General features: G+C 42.8%; 1 protein-coding gene across 29 annotated transcripts in view; it reads left to right on the top strand.

Moving 5' to 3' along the window:
* celf5a (cugbp, Elav-like family member 5a) overlaps window positions 1-23,300 on the top strand; it is a 189,089-nt gene extending 165,789 nt beyond the window's left edge. For 3 of the 29 annotated variants that reach the window (XM_073476216.1, XM_073476213.1, XM_073476218.1), the window contains 7 exons: window positions 1,828-1,971; window positions 9,086-9,234; window positions 17,911-18,118; window position 18,233; window positions 18,407-18,493; window positions 20,289-20,372; window positions 23,173-23,300. In XM_073476216.1, the coding sequence (XP_073332317.1) occupies window positions 1,828-1,971; window positions 9,086-9,234; window positions 17,911-18,118; window position 18,233; window positions 18,407-18,493; window positions 20,289-20,372; window positions 23,173-23,300 (801 nt within the window). Of the gene's footprint in view, window positions 1-1,820; window positions 1,975-9,085; window positions 9,252-17,900; window positions 18,119-18,232; window positions 18,234-18,406; window positions 18,494-20,288; window positions 20,433-23,172 lie in introns of all 29 variants that reach the window. The other 26 variants (XM_073476215.1, XM_073476212.1, XM_073476217.1 and 23 more) reach the window with 12 other exon arrangements.
* Window positions 23,301-23,513: the final 213 nt, after the last annotated feature.

The following is a 23,513-nucleotide window of genomic DNA, read 5'->3' as shown; positions in this document are numbered from 1 at the left end:
TCTATCCCTTGTTTCTGTCCTGTTTGTAGTAGAAACACACACAGCGCTCGAGCAAAAGTGTTGCTCCAATGTGGCCGGATGGCGCATACAGTAGGAAACACAACAATTAGTCAGTCAGCTGGCCAGAGTACAGTCGTCAGCCAGCTTGACAGTCTGACAATTAGTCTGTCAGCCAGTTAGCAACCATCTAGCCGACTAGCCTGCCAGTCATTCAATCACACAACTAACTAGACAGTCAGCCCTTTAGTCAGACAGCCAACTACCCAACTGGCCACTCACCTACAATCCTTCAAACCTGCGATTCAACCAGCGAACAAGCCAGGAGGAGAGGGCTCGGGGGGGGTTATCGAGAAAAGTGGGGAGAATGGAAAGGGAAGGGAAAGGTAGAGGATAAAATCTATATGCTACAGTCGAAGGATCCAGTGCCTGTCTTTAAACATCTCTTGCTATCTGTGGATGTCTTTATTAGCAGAACTCCTGGGACCTCAGGCAAGGGGAAATGCGAACAAAGGAAAATAGAAGCTTTAATGTGTTATGTAATAAAAACAATAACATAACTAAAAGTACAGTTGCAATTTCTGACTGCTAGTCCAACACAACTCCTGATCCACCCAAACCAAGAAAATACCCTTTTAGCCCTTTCAACGGCCCAACCCCCAACCCTTCAATCCAGACACCTCGCCAGTCACCACTGTTATTGACAATCTTGCATCAATTTCAGGGGGCCCCTTATCGTGACTGACACACAACCTTTCTACACTGTCAGATCAGAGTAATATTTCGGCCTTTTATGTGGATCGATGGGCCAGTTTGGGGGCGCAGAGGGGAGGAGAGGCGGAGCACACAAAAGGTCAACTGTAGCGCTAAATCATTTGAAGATTCTTAATGAAGGGTGTGTGGCAGACACACCTGCTGTTTCATTATTGGGCTGCAGGAAGAGGTAATAGTGTTGATAAGGGGATGGATAGCCGGAGCCACGGAAAGGAAGGGGGAGGCAAAAACAGGACAGGATGAGAGAAATTGCCGTAAAAAGCAACATTTTCTTTGAAGAACACTTTCACCAAGGTCAATAGGAACCACTGCCAATTGTAGCTCTTATTTCAAATGATTGTACATCAAAGATCTTTTAACCTTAACTGTAGGAAGGAGCACCAAGGTTACGTATATGCACTGTACCATCAGGGGCAAGCTGGGGGGGGGGGAATAAAGTATTTATGTCAGGCACAGTGCAGCTGCTTTGTCCCGAGTGACTTTGTACATATGTTAAACAATGATTGAAGGAACGGATGGTTTCTGTCTGCAGTGCACATCTGCCTTCAGAGCTGTTCACTCAATAAGTAGAATATTCTATTCTTCACGTACCTCTGTTAGGTTCATGTTTATGTATGCCAGCCACAAAATAAGGAGGCAGGAATCTCTGCAAAAATACAAATGTGTAATGATAATGCATGTAGGAAGCCCCCCAGAAAAAAACCCTGACATGCAATTAGAGGAACTCACTAGATATTGATGTTAACAGCGGTTGTTCTTGCTAATGAACATGGCATACAAAAAAAAAATCTGAAATAATAACCAATAACATTCTTCATGCTCTTTTATTTATTTATAAACCTTTTGTTAGTGGCTGTCTCAAAGTCATTTCAATCAACATTCACAGAGGCAAATTCTTCCTGAAGTGGTTTGAAGCCTTTCTGGGGATGAGATGTTGTAAGACTGTGATCCTGCTGTTGACTGAGTGTTGGCGGTTAAAGGTACTTGCAGTAAAGTAAGGTTAAGTGTCCACGCTCTTTGCCTCCTCTAATTTTCTGTTCTCTTTACCCCCCTCAGGGTGCTTCCTCCAGCTTGGTGGTCAAGTTTGCCGACACAGACAAGGAGCGCACCATCAGACGTATGCAGCAGATGGTCGGGCAGTTTGGCATCTTTAACCCAGCCATCGCACTTCCCTTCAGCACCTACAGCTCTTACGCACATGCGGTGAGTTGGAAAAGACGCATGTAGCACAACTCAAATAGAAAATGAATTTTTTGAAGATGAATCCTAATATTGCTCCATGTAAGCTAGCCTGACTCACCAGATGTAGACTGTGGGTATAAGCCTGCCATTGGCTGACTATTTCTGATGGCATTCTCCGCCCCTTATAATATCTGCCTGATACCGTTTCTACAGGAAACAACAACAACCTCCAAGCTAGCAACCTGCATGCTAAAAGTGGCGAGTTACCCTAACCCTGACCTGGTTGCTAAAATGACAAACTCAAACAAGTTATTAGTTTTTACCTTTTCTTTTGTGGATTTAGCCTAAATTCTAATGCCATGTCTTGTCTCGATACATGCAAATATTCCTCCAAAAACAGTTACCCCAACAATATTTTTTGCCTGACACGACTGTGATTTGATTTAAAGGAGTGCAAACAGGCCAGAGCATTTTTTACCCTATACCAGAATAATAATGAGCACAGCCAGACGTTTCTCCGTGGAGATAGATCTGGCTATGAGAGACTACATATAAGCTAATGTTTGCTCAGTGCCATATCAACTTAAAAGGTAATAAATAATATGTCAGTGTTGTGTTAAGAGCTTGTTTTTGCTGCCCCCAAGTGGACAAAAAATCTGTTCATGTGGATTTAAATGCCTGAATCTCAAGTCTTTTATTCCACCAATCAAATGTGACCCTTATGTGCAGAATTTGAAAAGTACCAACCTGGGAGCCCTCCAGTGGTAAAATCAAGCCCCTCACAGTAAGATGAATGGAATAAAAGCAACGCATGCTGCACCAACCTTCATGAGGATTGTCTTTCTGGACAAAAATAAATCAACCAAATCAACTAAATCAAACTCACCCAATCACAGTCACTTGAAAGATCACATAAAAAGGTGACACATCGTGGCTTTTAACAAGTATCTTGATATTGTTGTGACTGCAGCAAGTGATGCTGTCCCCGTGTTTGCTAATTAGCACTGTACACATCATTTGTGTTTGACCTGTAATCCCCTTCAGGTAGTTCACCTGAAGTGGAACCAAAGATGTGTCAGAATTCACATCACACATGGGACACACAATTAAAAATAAGTCTTAATAAAACTTAGCATTAGCTTTACTGTAATTTGGTCCAAATAAGCATTGGATATTCTAACACATCTGCCACCGAAATATACTTAATATTCCAGCAATTTCAGTCCACAGAGAGACTTCTTGTTTTTTCCGTGTCTCCACTTGGTAGACATCTTCATAAATGAAAATTAGCTCAACTATCATCACTTCCATTAACATCACTTCTTCCTCCTCTCCTCCTCTTAAGCAGTGCTGTCATGCCATTACATTCAGGCTTTCACTACCCAAAGCACGTAGACACACACACATTTAGTTAGCTTGTACCCTCCAACCCCTTCATCAGCTTCCCTCTGCCCTCCTACCCCCACCCACCGTACCCCTCCCCCCTCAGGGCATGGCACCATACACACACACAGCAGACCCCCGGCTCTTTGATGAGTTCAGACAGCCTATGCAGCCCCTCTCACCATGCGCCCCCTCTACCCTCTATCACACTGCTTCTCTACCCTTCCCTTCTCCCTCCCACTGTCCCTCCCTCTGGGCCCATGAGATGCTTCAGGGGCCACAGTTGACTCAGAATATTCCATGGGCAACTTATCTGCACACAAACTTTCTTCTTCCCTGCTGAGACAGAGCACACGCACACATGCACAACCTACTTGAAGCAGGCTAAAATTAATTTAAGAGGAGCTTTCCATCCAGCACTGCGATAAAAACCTGGGCCCCTGTCACAACACGCTGCATGAATACACATAAACATCTGCAGAGTATTTATTTACAGAGAAGGAGGAACACAAATCCATTTTTTCTGTACTTATTTGGATGTCAAAGTTGTGTATTTTTTTTGCTGTTTCTAAATGCCAGGATTAATTGTTGACGTTAGCCAGGTCTTGGGGGCTTATCCATTTCCCTCATTTTCACATCACAGCCCTGGGACCCAGTGTGAAATGTGCAAATTGACCATCCCAGAGTAATTGCGAGGCCATCTCTTGTGCTCTCTCCAGTAAAACTCCCACCTTCATTACCATTCATGAAATGCAGCCCTTTCCCAGGAAATGTGGAGAAATGCAAATGTTTAAGGGGTGGTGGAGGCAGTGGCGGTCTGCGGGGAGACCATTGTGCCCCGCTCAGGTTGGCCATGACTCTTATTTACTGTGGCAGAGACCCGTGTCGACTCATACAGACGCACACAAGAGTGTACACACTCGTACGCACTGCACCGCAAATGCTCTTTCTTTCTCTCCCCCGTCTCCTCTCTCTGATACACACATATAATATAACAAAGAGCAGGATGATGCTTGGAAAATTGAGTTCCGAGTGAAAGTAACAAGGGCACAGGGGATACTTCAGCATTAGAGAGAATCAATTACCATTAAATCTAAAGGAGAAATTGCACGTATGTGGTTACTCGACACAAAGATTATACAGCATGAATGATGTTAGTGAAGGTGAAATTCTCCTTGTATTAGTATTATGAATCACAGAGTCTGTGGATGCCATGTACCTGCATATAATGAATTTAGCAAAATAAAGCAAGTCGAATGAGAAACTCAGAGGCAAGGCAACCTTGGAGATAAACTCAACTCAACTTTTGATAAAGTAATGAGTGCACAAGAGGCAGTAATGGATTATCAGCAAGGCTCTTGTTTTCATATCTCGCTAAAGACTTATTTAATGAATCCAAATGCTGCTTCGGACTGCTAGGTAGGTAATAATGTGGAATAAGGGGAAATATTAGTTATCTTTAGTGTGGGTGTCCAGCTTGTGCAGCGGTTATGATTACATTACAGTCACTGGTGCCGGCTGCATGCACATGGTGAGCAGCCTTGATTCGTCTGCAGCCACCGGGAATGCGCTGAAGTGATACGATGAATGTTTCTTTACGGCAAGATAAACTACACATATTCCCCCAAGACGAAAACCTGCAGTGACAGAAAAAGGACTTTATCTGCAAAGACACACAACATGTTCGCCCACTCTCCATATACGCTGGCCAAGAGAAGAGGTGGCACAGTATAGAATACAGATGTGGGGAGAGATGGTATATATAGCTATAACCAGGGAGTACAGTAAATGGTAAATTCAAAGAGCTACCTCTCCACTACAGCAGTGGATGGGATTATAGAGTTGAGCTGACAGCCAGTAAATTGGATTTTAGTCAAACCAGGAGAAGGAGGGGGCTCTGAACACAAATTGGAGGGGCACAACACTGACAACATATGCCAAAAATGAGAAATGTGCCATTTTCACGATAGACACAGACACTGGTGTGCCCTGACAGGAGACATCCTATTTGCAAAAAGGTGATTTCATAAAACACAAGCGGAGAGAGTGAGATCCCATGTTTCATTCCAGTGTTAGTTGTGAGTGATAATAGTTCGCTGAATGCGAGCAATAAAACCAGCTTTTATTACCTTTTGTATTTCCCCTCCAAGACACAAACATCATATTTGTAAACGATTAGATTTGATTCAAGTCACTTGTCTTCCTCCGTCTTGCAAAGCCGCATCTCTTTTGTGAAGACAGCCATTTTAGCTTCCCTTGGTCTCTTTAGGTGGAGGGCTGCGAGCTGTGTCAGAGGACAAGAGGGTTGGAAGTTTTTAGATTTAAAGGCACCTCCAGCACTGTGCCCCCCCCACCTCCCTAAAAGATGCATTAAACTGAGTGTGAGATAGATAAATGAGAGGAGAGAAAATGGTTTAACTTGGTGCTAATGGTGACAATGTGTGGGTGGATGAGAGGGAGGATGATGACTGTAAACTCACATTAGGAAACATCTCCCCCTGTTGGAGGGACTCACATTCAAACAGAGCAACACAGCACACATGAGAAATGATGGTAACAGATTACTGCATCATTTGCCTGTGCTGTAAAGTGCCTGCACACATACACATATGAGTGTGTGTGTGTGTGCGTGTGTGTGTGTGTGTGTGTGTGTGTGGGGGGGGGGGGGGGGTGTGTGACCTGGTTTAGCTGTATTATACTTGTGAGGACTAGCTCTGCACACACGCATGTATGCACACAACAAAGAGCATCAGATGAAAAAACCTATTAAAATCTTTCAGTGGAAATACAGCCTGCTAGCATGGGGAAGTGACAAATGAGGCCCTTGAGCTTCAGTCTTCTGTCTTCAGTCTTTTAGCTCACCTCATTGACCTACCGTCTCCCTCTCTCTCTCATCTTTCTCAACCTTTCTCACCCTCTCTCTCTTCATCTTTGCCTCTCTTTGTCTCTCTCTCCCCCCTCTCCCTCCATTCCCGGCTGGTTGGGCTATAAGGGGTCACATGTGACAGTGCCGAGAGTCAGCGAGTCACAGAGCAGCGCTACTGAGATAATTGCCATGTGATAAAGAGGTGATTGCCTGCTGGCACCAGGGGAGAGTAATGCCATCAGGTTGCAATAAAAAAGCAGATGTCTGACACTAAATGAATGCTGCTGGATCCCGGGCAACTTTCTTTTTGCTCCCTTTCATCTCACACGCTTCTCTTTTGTCCCCCTTGTTTCTGTCTGCCTTTTCTTCCCTCTTTTCAAGAGGAAGCAGAAAAGGTTGCGTCTGTGATGATGAAGACTGCTTCTGCTCATTCCCCCGCCAAAGACATTTGCTATCTACCGGGGAGTGCATAAATAAAGAAACGGGAATGTCTTTTTGAATATAATGCCTTTGAAATTTTGAAAAAGAAGAAAAACGCATATACATATGAAAAGTGAAATGGGACGACTTTGAATATCTCTGTCAACATAACCACTCTGCTTTCTTTATTTTATTTTATTTTTTATCAGAGAGTGTTTGTATTAACCACTGAATTCCAACATAATTACATGGTTGGGTTTCCAATTTTCTGCGTTTTAATTTGAAACGAAGCATCAATGAATGCCAGTGTTGTTATCCATGAAAATCTGACGGATGGCATTAAGGATTGCTTTATCACAGACAAGCACTGGGAGAGAGGCTAGTATTGTGGAGTTGCTAGCATTCACCCACCACTTCATTTTTACTCCCTCCTGGGTGGTAAGTCCAACAGGCCCACACCGAAAAGGCTGCAAGCTTATTAGAATCAGTCCCAGTCCTCTCCGAAAAGCAGCAAGCGGAGCCCGAGAGAAGACAAAAAAAACAGCGAGTGGTGTGACAGTGTTTGTTCTGTAATACCAGCCCAGTCAGACCCTTCATCCTGAAGTCCAACCCCATTCACATCCTAATAGGGGCGGGCAGTCACAGCATTGCCAAAGCTAGGGAGCCCCAGATTCTCGAGACCTCTTTGTTTGTTTCTGTGTCATTGCTTTTGTTTGGTTTCTTGTTCCCTTGCTGTCTTTTGCAGCTATGCCCCCTTAAAGGCTCAATTCATCTTATTTGGAAAGGAATGGATGATCCCCATTTGTCACATTGAAATTATGCAAATGACAAAAGGCGTTAATAGATAGCAGTGGCGAGGCATGTGGCTAATGGATGAGATGCCAGCGCTGGGCATTCTACAGCGGGACAGCCGCTTTCAGGTTACCTGACAGGGGCACTGAGGGAAAATAATTGGCTTTTCCGTTGCTGGGTCCCCATGCAAATGCAAGCAGAGTGGCATTCTATACCTCCACTGTCTCACAACATCGTCATTAGCATTAGTGCCAGTGGCAGAGGAGTTTGATTTCTGCTTATACGAGTCATTCTCAGGCCACGGCCATCAGCAGCTCCCCTGACACATAGCAGCTATGCAGTATTTAACAGATATGGAGACAGGGGTGCAAGGTTGGTCCAGCTGTGTTTGTATTCCTATACCACTGAGGTCTGTCAGGCTACATAGCCCTCAAAAGATGGTTGATTCCCCTCGATAAACCCAATCTGCAAGAGGCATTGTACAGCAATGGATTTTCTTCTGAATTAGGCATTCAGCATGTGGCTTGAACGGGGAGAATTTAAGCTGAGTGCAGAAACTCAAATAGACTCTATTGCTCTTCATGCATGTTGTGTGTATGTATGTGTGTGTGTGCGTGCGCATGTCCTACGCACATGAATAAACACTCTGGGGCTGATGGAAAATAGTTTCAGCTCTAACTCCTCATTTGATGCTAAGTAGAAATGCAGCGTGAATGAAAGGCTATTGATTTTATCTCTTTGTTGGGGTGAAAATCGACTGTCACTGCAGTTTTCTGACTAACATCGTGTACTACTTACATGGTCTGGAATGTAAGCTGCTAGCTACGCCTGCTTTAAAAATATTGTTGTAATGACTCAGGCTCTGGATTCAGTGACACCTCAAAACAGAGTGCAGCTCTACCTACCAAAGAACACAATGTTGTTTGGCAGAAGTTTGTCTCTAAAACAACTTTTCAGAGGCAAAGACTGTGGTCATTTAGTGAAGTTCCAACCCTGAATGTATTCTGTTTGCAAAATGCCAGCCCAGAACCAGGCCTAGAGGTTTATGACTAAATTATAAAACAAAGCATATTTTGGACTCTGGATGAACGCCAGGCTACCAGCAGCAATCATTACAAATACATCAGAAAAATTAGAGATGAGTCCGGGGAAAAGCAGAAGACATCTGTAGGATATCTACACAGCCAAACAGAGTTTTGTGAAGTTTGACAATTGTAAGGAAAAAGCATCGCACCGCTTCTGCAAACTTTGCCTGTTTCCCTAACACGGAGATAATGTGCACATGTCAATGCCTTGATTTGTATGAACCCAACAGACAGCTATTAAATCGTTTCTGCAGCTGGTGACAGGCTTCCTGCTGCGAGGATAGACAGATTCACTAAACATAGGTTGACAGGCTTCTTTTTTCTTCCCTTTCTTTTATTCCGCTCTACTTTCTCTGTACTTCCCATGCACTATCCATCCATCAACCTCAACATACATCCCTCCCTCTGTTCTACCCTTGCTATGTTTCTCCCGTCTTTGTCCGACTCCTTCCCAACTTACTATATTTTTCATTACCATCTGTCCTCCCCTCACCTCTCTCGCACCCCGTTCTCCCTCATGCTCCCTCACACACGCCCCCCCTTCTCCCCCTTCCTCCACCCAACCCTCCGTGTCCCTCTTCTTTAGCTCATGCAGCAGCAGGCAGCCATCATGGCAGCAAGCCACGGAGGTTACCTCACACCCAGCGTGGCCTTCCCCACCACGCAGATCCACCAGATGGGGGCGCTCAACATCAACAGCCTCCCACCCACTCCCATGACCCCGGTGTCGGGTGAGTTTCATCAAGCCCTGGGTGAGCAATTGGTTTCATTCCCTTTCCTCTTGTGAGTGTGTGTACATTGAGAGTGATGCAACAAGCAGGGTCTGTTGTATGCTTGTGTTAATGTCTGTTAGTGTGTGTATGTGAACATGCCGGTGAGCTTGTTGTAGGTCAGCTTGTGTTTTTTTTGATAATGTCTGTATGAATATGTGCGTGCGTGCGTTTGTGTATGTGCAGCGTGAGAACAACAAAGCTAGAGCTGCAGCTAGGCCAAGAGGAAATGGGCCTGCTTACTGGTAATCCACAGTTATTCCACCAGAGAAAGAGACACAAATATGGAAAAATAGATTCAATGGGATTTGCATGTTTATGTTGTTTGTGAATGCAGAAGATATTTGGGGATAGTGGCAGCAGAAGAAGGAATATCAATAAGTAAGTTTACAGATAAGGCGCTAATTTCCCAGTAGTATTTTGACCTTGTGCTTTGAAGCACTCGTGCATGATCTGCATGCGGTTGGTTTTGTTTTCCATAACAAACAGCCCCTATGCAGATACATTACAGAGGAAAGGGAAGGACTTTGAAATACCTACCCACTGCATCGCATTTGCTTATTCAGCAGTGCTTCATTTTCCTTGAGACAGAGGAAACTTCAAGATTCTCCGCTCAACAAAAGCATGAGCCGAAATAAATAATACAGTATCCAAGTCTTTGTTGTGCCTCGCTCACCTACTTTGTCAACACTGCTGAATTGAGTTTTTAAGGTGATGACTTTGGTAACTTTAAGCCAATCAGTGTGAGCGAGCAAGTGCAACAAGGACTATTTTAGATTTTCTTTATAGCCATCATAGGAATTCAACTTCTTACCACAAACTTGCTGTGCTATATCAAATTCTCTCTGCACTGAGGTTCCTGTGGGGAAGAAAAATATTCTCTTAAGTTGGTATTCTGTTCACTTCTTCACCCACAGGCACAAAGAAAGGACAGTTTTATCGTACAGCTCCTGTTTGGCTCGGCTTTACTTACAGTCGGTTGAATTAAAATGAACAGGAAAGACGACAGACCAGGTGTGGAAATCAATGCGTCAGGACCCTTATTATTAATCACACACGTCTCCACCTCAAGCCAAACAAATACATGTACACACACAGTGAGATGGTGGAACATGCCAGTGTACACACATACATGCTGTATGTGTGCAGTACATCTGCAATAATTTTCAACATGGGGCAATATATCCAGAGAAGAGGCCCATTTGTCAAATATTCACGTTGATGTTTTCGGTGCAAAGTGTGCACTTTTGGGCGGGCATAATCAATCAGAGACAGTGATTAAAAGTGGAGCTCAGTCTTGCTGAGAAGCCTCTTATTTTGACGGGCAAAGCACTGACAGTATGGCAATTCAGATCTTTGTGTTCTGCATGCATACCTGTATTTTGCAACACAATAGTGCTGATGAAAGATAGTGCAACTGTATTGCAAGGGTGTGTGTGTGTGTGTGTGTGTGTGTGTGTGTGTGTGTGTGATTGTATTATTTGTGCTGCTTTTGTGTCCTTTTTTTAACTGTAGCCTCTCAGAAGCCAAAATCAGTGCCTTATTCTTAAGTGAAATATTGCTGAATTTTGTCAGATATTCAATAAAAGCCAAAACAAAACTACTTCTATAAAGGCAATTTCATATCAGTTGCCAACGCTAAGATCTAGGAGCTTGGCTTCGGAGAAGAAAAAATACATTTGCGCTTCTGATTCGGGGACATAGAAGAGCGAAAGGAAGAGAAGTGAGTGCCTGTAAGTCTGTGAGTCAGACGTATGTGAAGTGGCGCCATTTTTCTGCGTTTGGACATGCTTCTGTGTAAGCTACAGCTGACTGATTACCTTTTATTATTGAATGAAATATATTATTAATCCTTGAGAGAAAGCATGGCTTTTGTGAATTGTCAAGAGCCATCATAAATATGAAATGTTTTATTTCCCCTTTCTTCATTCATTAATTTGAGTGTGGCTCCCAGCAGCTGCACGAGTGGTAGTCTAGCTTGCTGCTTTGGTATACACAGCTATTTTCTCTCTCTCCCTTTTCACACTTGTGGCTATGACTTATTTAGAGTTCATTGAAGGAATACATAACATTACTGGCAAGGCTGTCTGTATAAGTAGGCCAAGAGGCTCTGACACTACTGAGAGATTGTAGGATGTCTGCCATGAGTCAGTGGAATAATTCATTGTAATATCAGAATCTGTTTTTAGGGTCGGGGAGCAGAGTGCTTCTGTGCTTCGACAGAGGTGTAATTTATGCATTAAGTTGTCTCATCAACCAAATTAGAGCTCTAAACAAATCTATAAATTCTGGCATTTGCCAGCTGTGGCAAATGTACAAAAGCATGAAAGGTAGAAAGGTTAATGTCCCCTTTCCTTCTAAAACGAGAGCAATTGCCTATTGATGGCTCGAATAGCACCTTTCTGAATTACACACTCTGCTCTGCATTAACATAAAGCTCCAATAGTAGTCACCAGATGAAAAACCCTGCCTAATCTTGAGGTAAATGTGTGACATTAATCTTTTATTTAAATGATCGGTATAACCTCTGCTACATAAAAAAAACCTTGTTTGTGACAGCAAGTCGAAGCACAGAGAGGCTCAGAGGTTAAGGGTGTTACTCTGAAAACAATGAGACATCCATTTGATCAACAGATGCAAAGCATTTAAGCTTGATGGTGCATAAGCCGTTTGCCAGATGGTTCAGCTGATTAGAGCATGTATCCTTACAATGATGCATGATGATGCTTTTTGAAAATAATGTTCACCAGGTGCCGCTCCCTGAGCGCTGCAGAAGAAATAAAAGTTAAACAAAACAAGGGAGAGAGAGGCAGAGCTGGAAAAACAGGAAGAGAGAGACGGGGAGATAAAGAGGGTGAGGGAGGAGAGGAAGGGAGAGGGATGCAGATCCTGCTGGGTTATGCGTGGTGAGGAACACACAAGTGTCAAGGATGCTTTGTTCGGATGTGAGAAGTGTGTAATCAAAGTCACTCTAATGTTCTGTTGCATGGTGCTGCTCTGCGCTGAGGATGTACATGCACAAGTACATATTACACAAAATATACTGCAGATGCTCCACAGTGAGAGACGACCCACTCACAGGCGGGCTGGATGTGCCACAACACCCCCGCTGGATTCAGGCATGGTTACACCATTAATGCAGAGCACCTCCGTGGTGACAAACACCGTGAAACTAATGAGCTGTTTGACACAGTGATCTTTCTCAATATGTGCACCTGTCCGCCACAATGCACACATATATGGTAAACAGACATTTTTTAGATTTAATGGGAATTTTATAAACAAATACTAAGGCAAGGTAAGGTTAGAAGTTAATTTACCAAAAAATCAAATTAAAAAAACAAAACAGCACTGCAGGTTGCAACGCAGTTCTGTAGTCTTAACAGAGCCAGATGAAACATCTAGGGAAATAAACATCTGTGTCTAAAAGATGGTGTGACCCTCTCCATCTCACTCTGGTAGCTTTCTTTAAGATTTTCCTCTTCCCAAGATTGCTTTTACAATAATTCTATCTTCAAGGGCAAACATGCTCAGGTTCACAAAGGGCCACTGTCCCTCAGAAGTTTCCCCCTTTCAGTTTAAATCAGGCCTATTGCATCAGAATCATAACAAATCCCAGGAGCGAAAGCAAGAAGGTACGCCTGTTCGTGGCACGCGCGACGGCTTTCACGGAGCACAGCCGATGCTCGCCTCTCGGCAGGACCAAATCTGATTTGTGTAAGCAAAACTGAGCCTCGCACGAGCAGCAGAGCTTCACGAGCTGCCCAGCTGGTCTGCTCAGGGATCTGAAAGTCAGGCACATTGGTATGGTCAATGCATTGTGTGTACATGAGCCTCAAGAGCGAAGCAGACAGCATGAGAGGCTTATTTGTGTGGAAAGTTGTGTTGCCCAACATTGTATTTCATACTGAAGTTTAATGGTCCAGGTTTCTCAAAGTCCACTCTTTACATTAACTGAAGACAAATCACAAGACCTCATTACTTATTAGTGTTAATATAGGATGAATGAATTAAGATGTATTTTAATTCATCCATGTGTGGCTTCACTCCAATACTTCTTAGAGCTTTCTTCCAAGACACTGCAGACCTGTGCATTACAGATTGTGGCTTCGCTCTTTATGTTCAGTTGAGCTGCATCTCTCCTCACAGCTTCCACTTTAAGATGATTAGATGTTTGGTGCTCTACAGGTGCTATGCATTGTCACTCGCAGATGGCTGAGCTCTTCATTAGACGCAACGCAAATCATTGAGTTAGTCTCAGCACTGACATAATTTTTTCCTCAAGAACATTGTGGACTGAAAAAGGTTATTTTTTTTGCTTCCCCAACTTCTTATCTATTCATTTGTTGAGGCTAGCCTCAACCTCAGCCTTCAGCCGTTTGTGTTAAATGGCTGAATAGAGAAGGGCTGCATGACACGCATAAAAATAAATACATTTAAGAAATCATGAAATGGTTATTTTGGCAGATATTGCGACTGCGATACGAGTCACAGTTTTAGTGGGAATGCTAATTTTTGAATTTCATTTTCACTGAAATATAAAACAAATTTTTGACATCCATTCTTTTTTATCTCCATCAGATAAATGTCAAAATGCGTTGTGCGGGTTGCCAAGAGAAATCACCATAATTGACAGCGCCATAATAGAAATGTCCGATTCCGTCTGTTTATGTAAATGCCCTCAATGAGTACTGATGATGTGTGAAGGGTTTTTTTGAAAATTGACGTTTATTTTCTTCCTCTGCTTCCATTGTTGGATGCGGACATAGTCAGGCACCGCAACAGTGCCGCGATAGACAACTGCGGTCATTGCATGTTAAAAAACTGTGATGAAGAGGTGGAATGATTATATCGTGTGTGCCGACATCGACCATTTTAAGTGGTGGCCTGGAAATCGGCGGTGGCGGCCACCTCCAAAATGAATGTGCAGGAAAAACCCTGTGTATGTATTATTAATTAAGAGTTTAAAAACCTCAGATAATCTGTTTCTTCTGTGTGGGTGTGGTTTGAGCAGATCTGATTGACAGCGACCTTTCAACCGAGCAACTGTCATCAGATTCTGATGGCAGAAAACTGTGTTCATGTAGGAGTCCTTCAGGCAGTCAGTCAAGCAGATTGACATAATAAGTTTTCATGGTTTTAAGTGGAACTTCTTGGTTACTATACATCCTACAAGCCTACAGCGTGTCTTAGATGACATTATTGGTTATCTAACGCCGAACAGATGACACCTCAGTCACATTTAAAAACTGTATTTTGCAGTTAAAAATGTGACAATGAAACACGTTGTTTTGGAAATGCATTTTATCTGCTTCCCAAATATTTATTAGCAATCTAAGGGGACATTTTTCAAAGTCACATAGTTTTCTTGGTATCTTGGCTTGTGAAAAAGGTGCCCTTCCCATATTCAGATTTATTATTCAGACTTTAAGGACCCGACAGACATTTTCTCTTTGAGTCTAAATGCATCACATTTTAAATCAGTTAGATGAAAGCATCTGTTTTGAGTGCTTATTGCTTGCTCCAGTGAAAGACAGTCCTTGTGCTGGTAATGACTGCACTCTCCAGTGTGGGTATAGCGTTCCTCGTTGATTTGAATGTATAATTAGCATAATAAATACTTCTGTCGCATTTGAAGACTTCTTTCGCGAAGCAATCATCGCAAGGAGCAAATCAACAGTTTTCCCCTCCACGAAACAGCCTGCATTATGAATATGAATTCTACTTCCACAACATAAATATACAGTATGTGACACACACACATATATATACTGTTTAGCAGTGCAGGCTTCTTTCTTGCAGTAATAAGAATGGAGAAGTGATAGTTAAGAGCTCGGTGTATAGAATATGTAATCTGCTGTCCCATTGCTTTGTATTCGCCCACGCCGGAGTGGGGAACAACATGTCATTATTACAGGCCAATACACGGCGCACACACTGACAGCCACGTGTGTATCTGCAGTATTGTGTGTGCATTGTAAACAGGCTATGAATACAATTTCCCACAATGCAAAAACTATGTGTCCACTGAGGTATAAAATGAAAATGTCTTGTTATTTTCTAGCTTAGGATTGTAGGAAATACTTCGCCATTTCAACTAAGGAGAATATTCTCAGGGCTGCTTGTGGTGGATATTGCACCTTTGTGACAGTGAGGATAAACATAATGACTCTCTCTCTCATGTAATCACTGTTTTATTGGCCATGGTGTTCCTTATTGTCATTACCACATATCATACACCCATTATGTTATCCAGTTCATGTATAATCCAGCTACTGTACTATGGTGTTTTTTTTACCATTCAGTTTAACTTACTGGTGGTTCAATGTGCCTGAAGACAACTAATCCTCAAGTACAAATTCTAGGTACTTGAGTATTTCTTTTATTATAAAACTTTGAAAACTGAAATACGTTTTACTCGACTACGTTTGACAGCTGTAGTTACCAGTTACTTTTCGATTTACAATTTCTCATACCCTTTCTGTCTAGTAAAAACCATGTATCACCAAACGCATCAAACATGTGATAATCTTATAGAATATGATGCATTGCCGTAAATAAAACTACCCAACAGAATATAAAGTAGTTTCAATGAGCTCACCATTAAACATCTACAGCAGTAAAATACAACACACACATTAATGCAGCAGTAATATTGAACCAAAAACGTCTTATATAATAATAAAACACAAAACAAGTAGAACGTTTTTTCCGCACAATGGCCATTTTTCCTTTTGATACTTAACTTTACATTGTGCCGATAAAATTTACACACTTATACTTACAGGTGCAAAATGTAAGAATTACTGAGACGATTTAGGCTTCAGCAGCTAGAGGATCTGAATACTTCTTTCACCAATAGGTGTTGTGTATAAATGTTTCATGGCTACAATATAAATGCTGTCTTTATTACACCTATGATTCTTATGCTCATTCCGCACTGTGACATTTCCAGTATGATAACCTGACTGGACTTGGTGGCCCCAATCTGTTATTTCTGTCATGCGCTCTCCTCTACAACAGATGTCACGTCATACTGCTGACCCCAGAGCTTATGTAATTGCATATAAGTTGGTCCACACCACCACCTACTACTACCACTGCTACTCCTACTATCACTACAACTGCTACGCACACATAGACGTGCACTCCCACAGCACTGCTAAGCCTTGGAAAATGAATTTGCCTGATGATGGAGAGGGTGCATTATCTGGCGGTACAGTAGAGTGCGTGTGGCCCGAGCAGACTGGCTGTCTCTAGCCCTCAGAATAGGAGCGGCAGTCTCCTGGGTCCTCGTAGGAGAATGGGCTGAAGCTGCAGTCTAATTCATCACAGCTCCGCAGGAAACAAGCAATCGTGGGGAGGCTTCAGGGAAAAAAAGGAAACCGGTGCAAAAGACACAACAGCTCTCACTGGACCCGAGCAATTCCCCTGGTCACTGCAGTTGCTGGCCTGACTGTCAGCCTCCTCATGACTTTAATGCTGAGGCAGGGAGAGGAGAGGGTAAAGAAAAGGAGAGAGAAAATGTAGGTAAAGGAGGATAAAAGCAATTCCATATGGATATGTAGATGATATTGCTCAGTGGTGGGAGGTTTCGGCATTTGATGTACAGCATATTTACAGTGGCATTAGCATAAATCTCGGAGCATGTTATGTGTATACTGGATGTGATTGTTTACCCTATCTGGAACACCTCTCGCATGAGGTTCTTTACTCAGGCACCAGATTGTGGGGATATGGCATGCTGGAGGGTTTCCGTGACAACCTGGGCTTTCTGTCCAATCAGGGGCGAGGGTTTCCAGATTGAGAGGTGGTCCTCAGGGGAGCTGTACTTCAACGAGCTCGGATGCTTTGCCACGGAGCAGCCCCTTTTAGAGAGACCATCACACAGTGAGATTCTGCTCAGAATGGGTACTTTGATGTTCCCGGCATAATTGGAAACACTTTCCAAAGGAGGGTCTTTTTAAAATGCATTGAATGAGAGAGGACAGGGAGCATCCAATTTCAGTTCCACTCATGAAGCATCCTGCAACTGCCTTTCAGGCGTGTACCGTATACAGTGCGTTATGACCCACCCATTTGTCAAACTGCCAACTGTTGTTATTCCGTCTTTTTTTTATGATGTGTAAAAGTAAGAGGCATCTTTGTGTTTTTGCTACCTGCTCGTTCAAGCAGATCTCCCTCTGTAATCTCCTTCTATTTAGTCCAGATCTTTTTCCTTTTTTTTTACCCTCTCTCAGAAGTTGCATAGTGGTTTCATCATCTTGAGCAGTAGGAGCCAGCGGGGTATCGCACAAACACTACGGACAGGCTCATTTTTCACAGGTTGACTTCCCAGCTCTCCTGCAGGATGTGTCACGACTAACGGCGGATATGTGACAGACTCACGTCGCACCCGTGTCCTTGCATTAGAGACGAGATGTGTGTGTGTGTGTGTGTGTGTGTGTGGATTGTGTTTTTGTGCAAGTGTTTCAGTGTAGATCTGCCTGTGCTGGGATACATGAGCAAGTGATTACTCTCTGTACACAACATGAAAAAATGCCTCTGTGTACACTTACCTACACGGTTTTACAGTATCGTGTAGAGCTACAGAGTCCCCGCATACCAGTAACAGTAAACCTGTTTTCCCAGCAGGCCTCAGTTCTCCACCAGCCAACATCACCACCTCCGCCGTGCCCAGCATCGTCACGCCCATCGTCAACGGATTCACCGGCATCCCTCATCAGCCCAACGGACACCCCGCTGTGGAGGCTGTGTACACCAACGGCCTGCCGCCCTACTCCACCCAGAGCCCCACCGCCGCTGACACCCTCCAGCAAGCCTTCACTGGAGTACAGCAATACACAGGTGTGAGACAGGAATGCTCTGTTTACTATGGTGAGATTTACAATACAAAACAATACGGCGTTAATGCTAAATGTGTCAGCTACGGGGGAATTACTGTGAGGTAACTACTAACTGAGCGTCAGGGTGTATGTATTCAGATAGTGTAGGACTGAACATCACAGAGCCTTTGATTACACATGTTCTGCTTGTGTGATCGACCTTAAGCATCCTTGACACCATTCTCCGTGGGATCCCCATTTTTACACTCGTTCTCCCTCCCTTTCCCCTCCTTTCTCTCCACCTCTCTGCAGCGATCTACCCAGCCACCACGCTGACTCCCATTGGCCAGACACTGCCCCAACCACCCCAGGTCATCCAGCAGCAGCAGCAGAGAGAAGGTGAGGGTGAGAAAACATTATTACTTTTTACACTTCACACGCCTCATCCCGTGTAATAGACATATAAAAAAAAGACGAGCATGAAAGCAGAATATTGCTTTAGCACTGTACACACCTCAATCTGTGTAAATCATATATAAAGAACGTGAGTTCGAGAGACGAATATTACTTTAGCACTGTACACATCTCATTCTCTGTAATAGATAAATAGAGCAGAACGGTTGAGAGAGCAGTTTAGGTTTCATCTTAGGTAGAAGATATATAAAGCATGAGGACTATAGAACAATGTTCAAGTAATAATTAAAGCTTGTATAATAAAACCCCTCAGTGTGAGAACAGTAGCACTGCAACCCAGATGGAAAAACTAAAATTTATGAAAATGTAAAAGTAAAGTTGGAAGAAAATGTGGAAGCTGACTTGAATATAAAGTAACGCACAGTGTGATTTTCCACTTACATGACTGGCAGGTTTAATCAATAATAATACATTCAGGTTGTATTGAAGTTGTGTAACTCTCAGTTGGTAATTAGTAGGTATCGGCTACGTCTTAAATTGAAATTTAAGAAATAACTGTGTCCGACAGTAGGTGTAAAAGTATGATTGAATGTCACAAGAAGCAATCAAGCCCTCATCATATAAAAGACAGGTTTGACATCTTTTTAAAAAAAAAAAATCTTTTTATTAGTTTTGCTCAGGTGAATCCATGTAGATTCAAAAGCCCAAAAGAAAACTAACTGTGCAATATGTTTCAAATGTAATGGGGAGCAAAGGGCAGCTGTCAGGAAGGTACAGGTTCCACGAGCAAAATCAAAACTTGTCATCAACACGGCCGATTTTTGCAGGAGTCTCCCTATTTTTAAACCTTTCTCCCGCTGTGAGCGTGCTCCAGCCCTCCGCCTGCTCAGTTTGCCACTGAAAATTGTCGAAACAGGTCCTAGGAAGAGAAAATACCCTTTTTTTTATATTTCTCTCAATTTTGGTGCAAGACTTACCCCATTATTGGCTTTTGTTAAAGGTAGGCAAGAAAATCTCCCTCTTTTTCACAGCAAAATGTTGGCAGGAATGTGTTGTTGCACGAACCTGAAGTAAAAAGAAGTGAAGAACATGGGACCAATTTAACTTTATTATTTTAAACATCATATATAATTTTCAGGTTTAGATTTTTATTTTGGGTGTCTACTAGAAAGGGTTTACATGTTTTAATGTTCAAACAACACATTCTTCTTCTCATACTGTCTATTGCTGCAGCACCCAAATTCGCTTTGGCCGTGCTGGGGACATGACTGAATTGTTGTAACATAACTTTATGGAAGCACTGAAGTTACTTAATACTTTCACAGTATTGATATAGCACCTAGACCTGCTTTGTAATTTAAAAAGAATGACAGGAAAATAACTTTCCACAATATGAAACATATGGGGGGGTGATTGCTTTTGCAGCCCAGTGATCAAACTACAGATAGTTGCTAGTTGAAGAACATGATCTATCATCTGGAGTTAGTCTTTCATATTCTCATCTAATCTGAAAATCTGGTTGAAATTAAAATAGAAATATTGAATTCCCTCTCAATATCTACATAGCATCAGCAAATCAAAGCGAAAAACTTTTCAATTAGTTTTTGTGTGTTTAAGAAGAGTTATGCTTTAGCACTGATAATGTCACAGACAGTCCTGAAAATCTTTTTCCTCTTATCTTGATTTAGTCAACATGAAAGACTGCGTAGATCAAAATGACACATTCACAGCTCTCAAACACTCTCTCTCTCTCTGTCTCTCTCTCTGTCTCTGTATCCAGGTCCCGAGGGGTGCAACCTGTTCATCTACCACCTGCCACAGGAGTTTGGAGACAATGAACTCATGCAGATGTTTCTGCCCTTCGGCACCGTCATCTCCTCTAAAGTCTTCATGGACCGGGCAACCAACCAGAGCAAGTGCTTCGGTGAGTTAGTTATCAAGTCAAAGATGTCTCTATAAGAATATGTAAATTTCTACTGACTCCTACGTAGATACAACTTTGGGTGTTAAATTGTATTTGTTGGCTGTTCTTTTTTTAGCCACTGATGCCTCTGGATGCACAGGCCTCCACTAAAATGACTTCACTACCGATTTGAATCAATAGTTTTTAATGAAATGTACAATTGATGATTTGCACAAAACAAGAGTTGTTTTTGCAGTTGGATCTCTTGTAGTTTTTCAGACATTTGTGGGTGTTGTGTAAGAAACTCACAGCTGAGGTGTGAAGCTTCGCAGTGTAAGCTACATTTTCACAATAATGAAAGTTTTTATTTTCATATTCCAAACCCAACAAGAGACATTTGTTATGAAAAAACAAACATTTGTTTAGGTGCTGTAGATTCTAATGATGTTAGACAGCAGCCAGACACATAGGGCTGAATGATCTTACCCCTGACTGACTGACCTGAATTTGCATCTTGATGACTGTTGTGTTTTCGCGTCAGTGTGCTATAGAAGGAAAAAAAAAAAAAAAAAGGTGCTGAATACATTGTTGCAGAACTAGCGATGATGCAGTCGATCAGAGCCCATGTCCTTGTTTCTATTTGGCAGCTGTGTGACCTGAAAACCTCGAGGTGCTGTATCAGCATCCACATCACCGTTCTGTAACCCCAATATCTGTCAATACCCTCACTGCAGAGGCTGATTCACACACCTCCACGCCTCCCGTCCCATTTAGCTCCGTCAGCCTACACACAGCAAGCAAGCCCCGGGGCTTATACAAACTTTGAGGAGGCAGGCAGGAGGATGGCGGCGGGGGTGGGGGGGGGTTGGAGGAAGGCAAAGGACAATTATGGATCAGCATTTGTTTTCACTTCAGGGAACCACAGAACCCTGGGCAAAATTGATCGCAGGTCCCGTCTCCCTGGGGGGACTTAATAACATATAAATTCATGAAAGAAGAGCTATTTGCAGTATTGATGTACACACTATGCATTTACAACATAATGTTAGGCCTGGGGAAGGAGGGAGCACACTGGTGTAATTAATCTAGAAAGGAGAAAGAGGGGATAAACTTAGATTGATGGTGTGCAAAAGACAGGGAAACAGAGAGAGAAAGCACTTGTAATGTGTGACAGGACTGAGCAGGAGGGCTTAGAGCTTTAAGCCTGCACCTCGTCTCCATCTCCATCTCCGCTCCAAGCCCGAATGTGTTAACCTGATGGTGGGTTAGGAGGTCACCTCCTTTCCCTGCCTCCATACTGTCTTCAGACTCGCACTCAGCCCTCCTCGGCACAGCCCAGCCTTCACCCTAATGGGCCAACCCATAGCCGAGCAGGCCAGCGCAGACATCTCTCCCAGGTGGCTGTGGACGTGGAGAGGCTCCTGCTGTTTTTCATGGGTCATCGACTGTTCCTAATGACACCACAGACACAGGGGAGCGCATCAAGAGGAGACACACTCCACTGCAGTTTCTGGTCACTGAATCCTCAAGGCTTTTATTTTTACACATGATGAAAACAGGATGTTCAGCATGGATTTGAGGAGTGGTGCATCTCCAAAGACTTGTCTACTCATGATGAACTATGTTTGCTCTTGTTTTGCTCGAACTACTTCACGCACTGACTGGTGCTCATTCATGAAATTGTGTATTTTGGGGGGCTTTTGAGGGATGTCAGAGAGCTATGTTTAGAATGATATTATAAAGTTAAAAACGGAGCAATTTTATTGGGGTGACCTGATAATTTTACTGATAAATGATGGACTTGATACTGATCACAGTTTGGATTACTCAGGTATTATACTTAAGTACAGTTTTGAGGCACTTGTACTGGACTTCTACTCCAGTACGATAACTTTACATAGTTACTTTTTCCGATTCTGATCATTAATAGAAAATGAAATCAGCAATTGAATGATGATGTATTATTATCAGTGATGGAATGTAACTAAGTACATTTACTTAAGTACTTGAGGAAAATTTTGAGGAAAATTAAACTCGGCACTCGGCACACAGTTTCATACCTGGTACCTGGTTTTCTACTTTATAATACCGGACTTTTGCTCATATTTCTTTCGCTGCTGGTTACCAGTATTTCCAATTCCTCTTTGTTACTGTAATTTAATAACAAACGTAACTATTTATGAGAGAAGTGATTATTTACATCTTGTTATAATGCAATAAACCCTCCAAAAGGTGCACTTGCATCCTTTCCTAACCCTCAAATTCTTGATGCCTCCCTCCCCCCACGTGCCTCAGTGAAAGATCACACAACAGCTTGATATTACATCTCTTCCAGACAAAAACTGTCTACCACCAGACAACATCACAAGAGTGATGCCCTCTGACAGTTACACTCTCTCACCTGTTGCACCTGGAGTCTGGAGTTATTTTAGCTGCCGCAACAGTTGCTGTGAAGTTGTGCAACACAATACTAACACGCAGCTGTACACTGCAGACACATTAAACTCCTGTTTTTAAACAACTTTATAGCTCACTGTCACAGGCTCTGAGCATTTGGCGCTGCCTGCCTCAACAGCGCCATCTAGGCTCCTTCAGGAGGTAGACAGCACACTGAGAGATATTTCTTTGTGTCTCTCACCTTTTTTTTTTCCAGCAGTCTTATCATTTCTAGATATAGACTTCTTGTTACATTAAAGCCTGTTTAGGCACTCATAATTGTCTTAATTCTCAATCAGGCAAATCTGCTCTTGTGTTTTCACAGGCTTCGTGAGCTTCGACAACCCTGCTAGTGCACAGGCAGCTATTCAAGCCATGAACGGCTTTCAAATTGGGATGAAGAGGTTGAAAGTCCAGCTAAAGAGACCGAAGGATGCCAGCCGCCCTTACTGACACAGCCTACTTTCAGTATTCATTGCAGCAGCACAGGTGAGCCTGTCAGAGCCCCGTCACCGGTTCAAGATTTAGATGCTCGACATTGTTTCTGTTGAAGCTGAAGATTTATCTCCGGTCCTAAGAGTCCGGCATGTTGATGTAAGAGCTTATAGTTTTCTTTAGTATTAAATTTACCTTCTGTTCAGTCAGTGTAAAGCTAAATCGTTTAAT

The sequence above is a fragment of the Pagrus major genome, chromosome 11, assembly GCF_040436345.1.
Source record: "Pagrus major chromosome 11, Pma_NU_1.0".
Lineage (NCBI taxonomy): Eukaryota > Metazoa > Chordata > Actinopteri > Spariformes > Sparidae > Pagrus > Pagrus major.
Note: the sequence above shows the minus strand (reverse complement) of the source record. Positions and strands in the feature narration are given on the sequence as shown.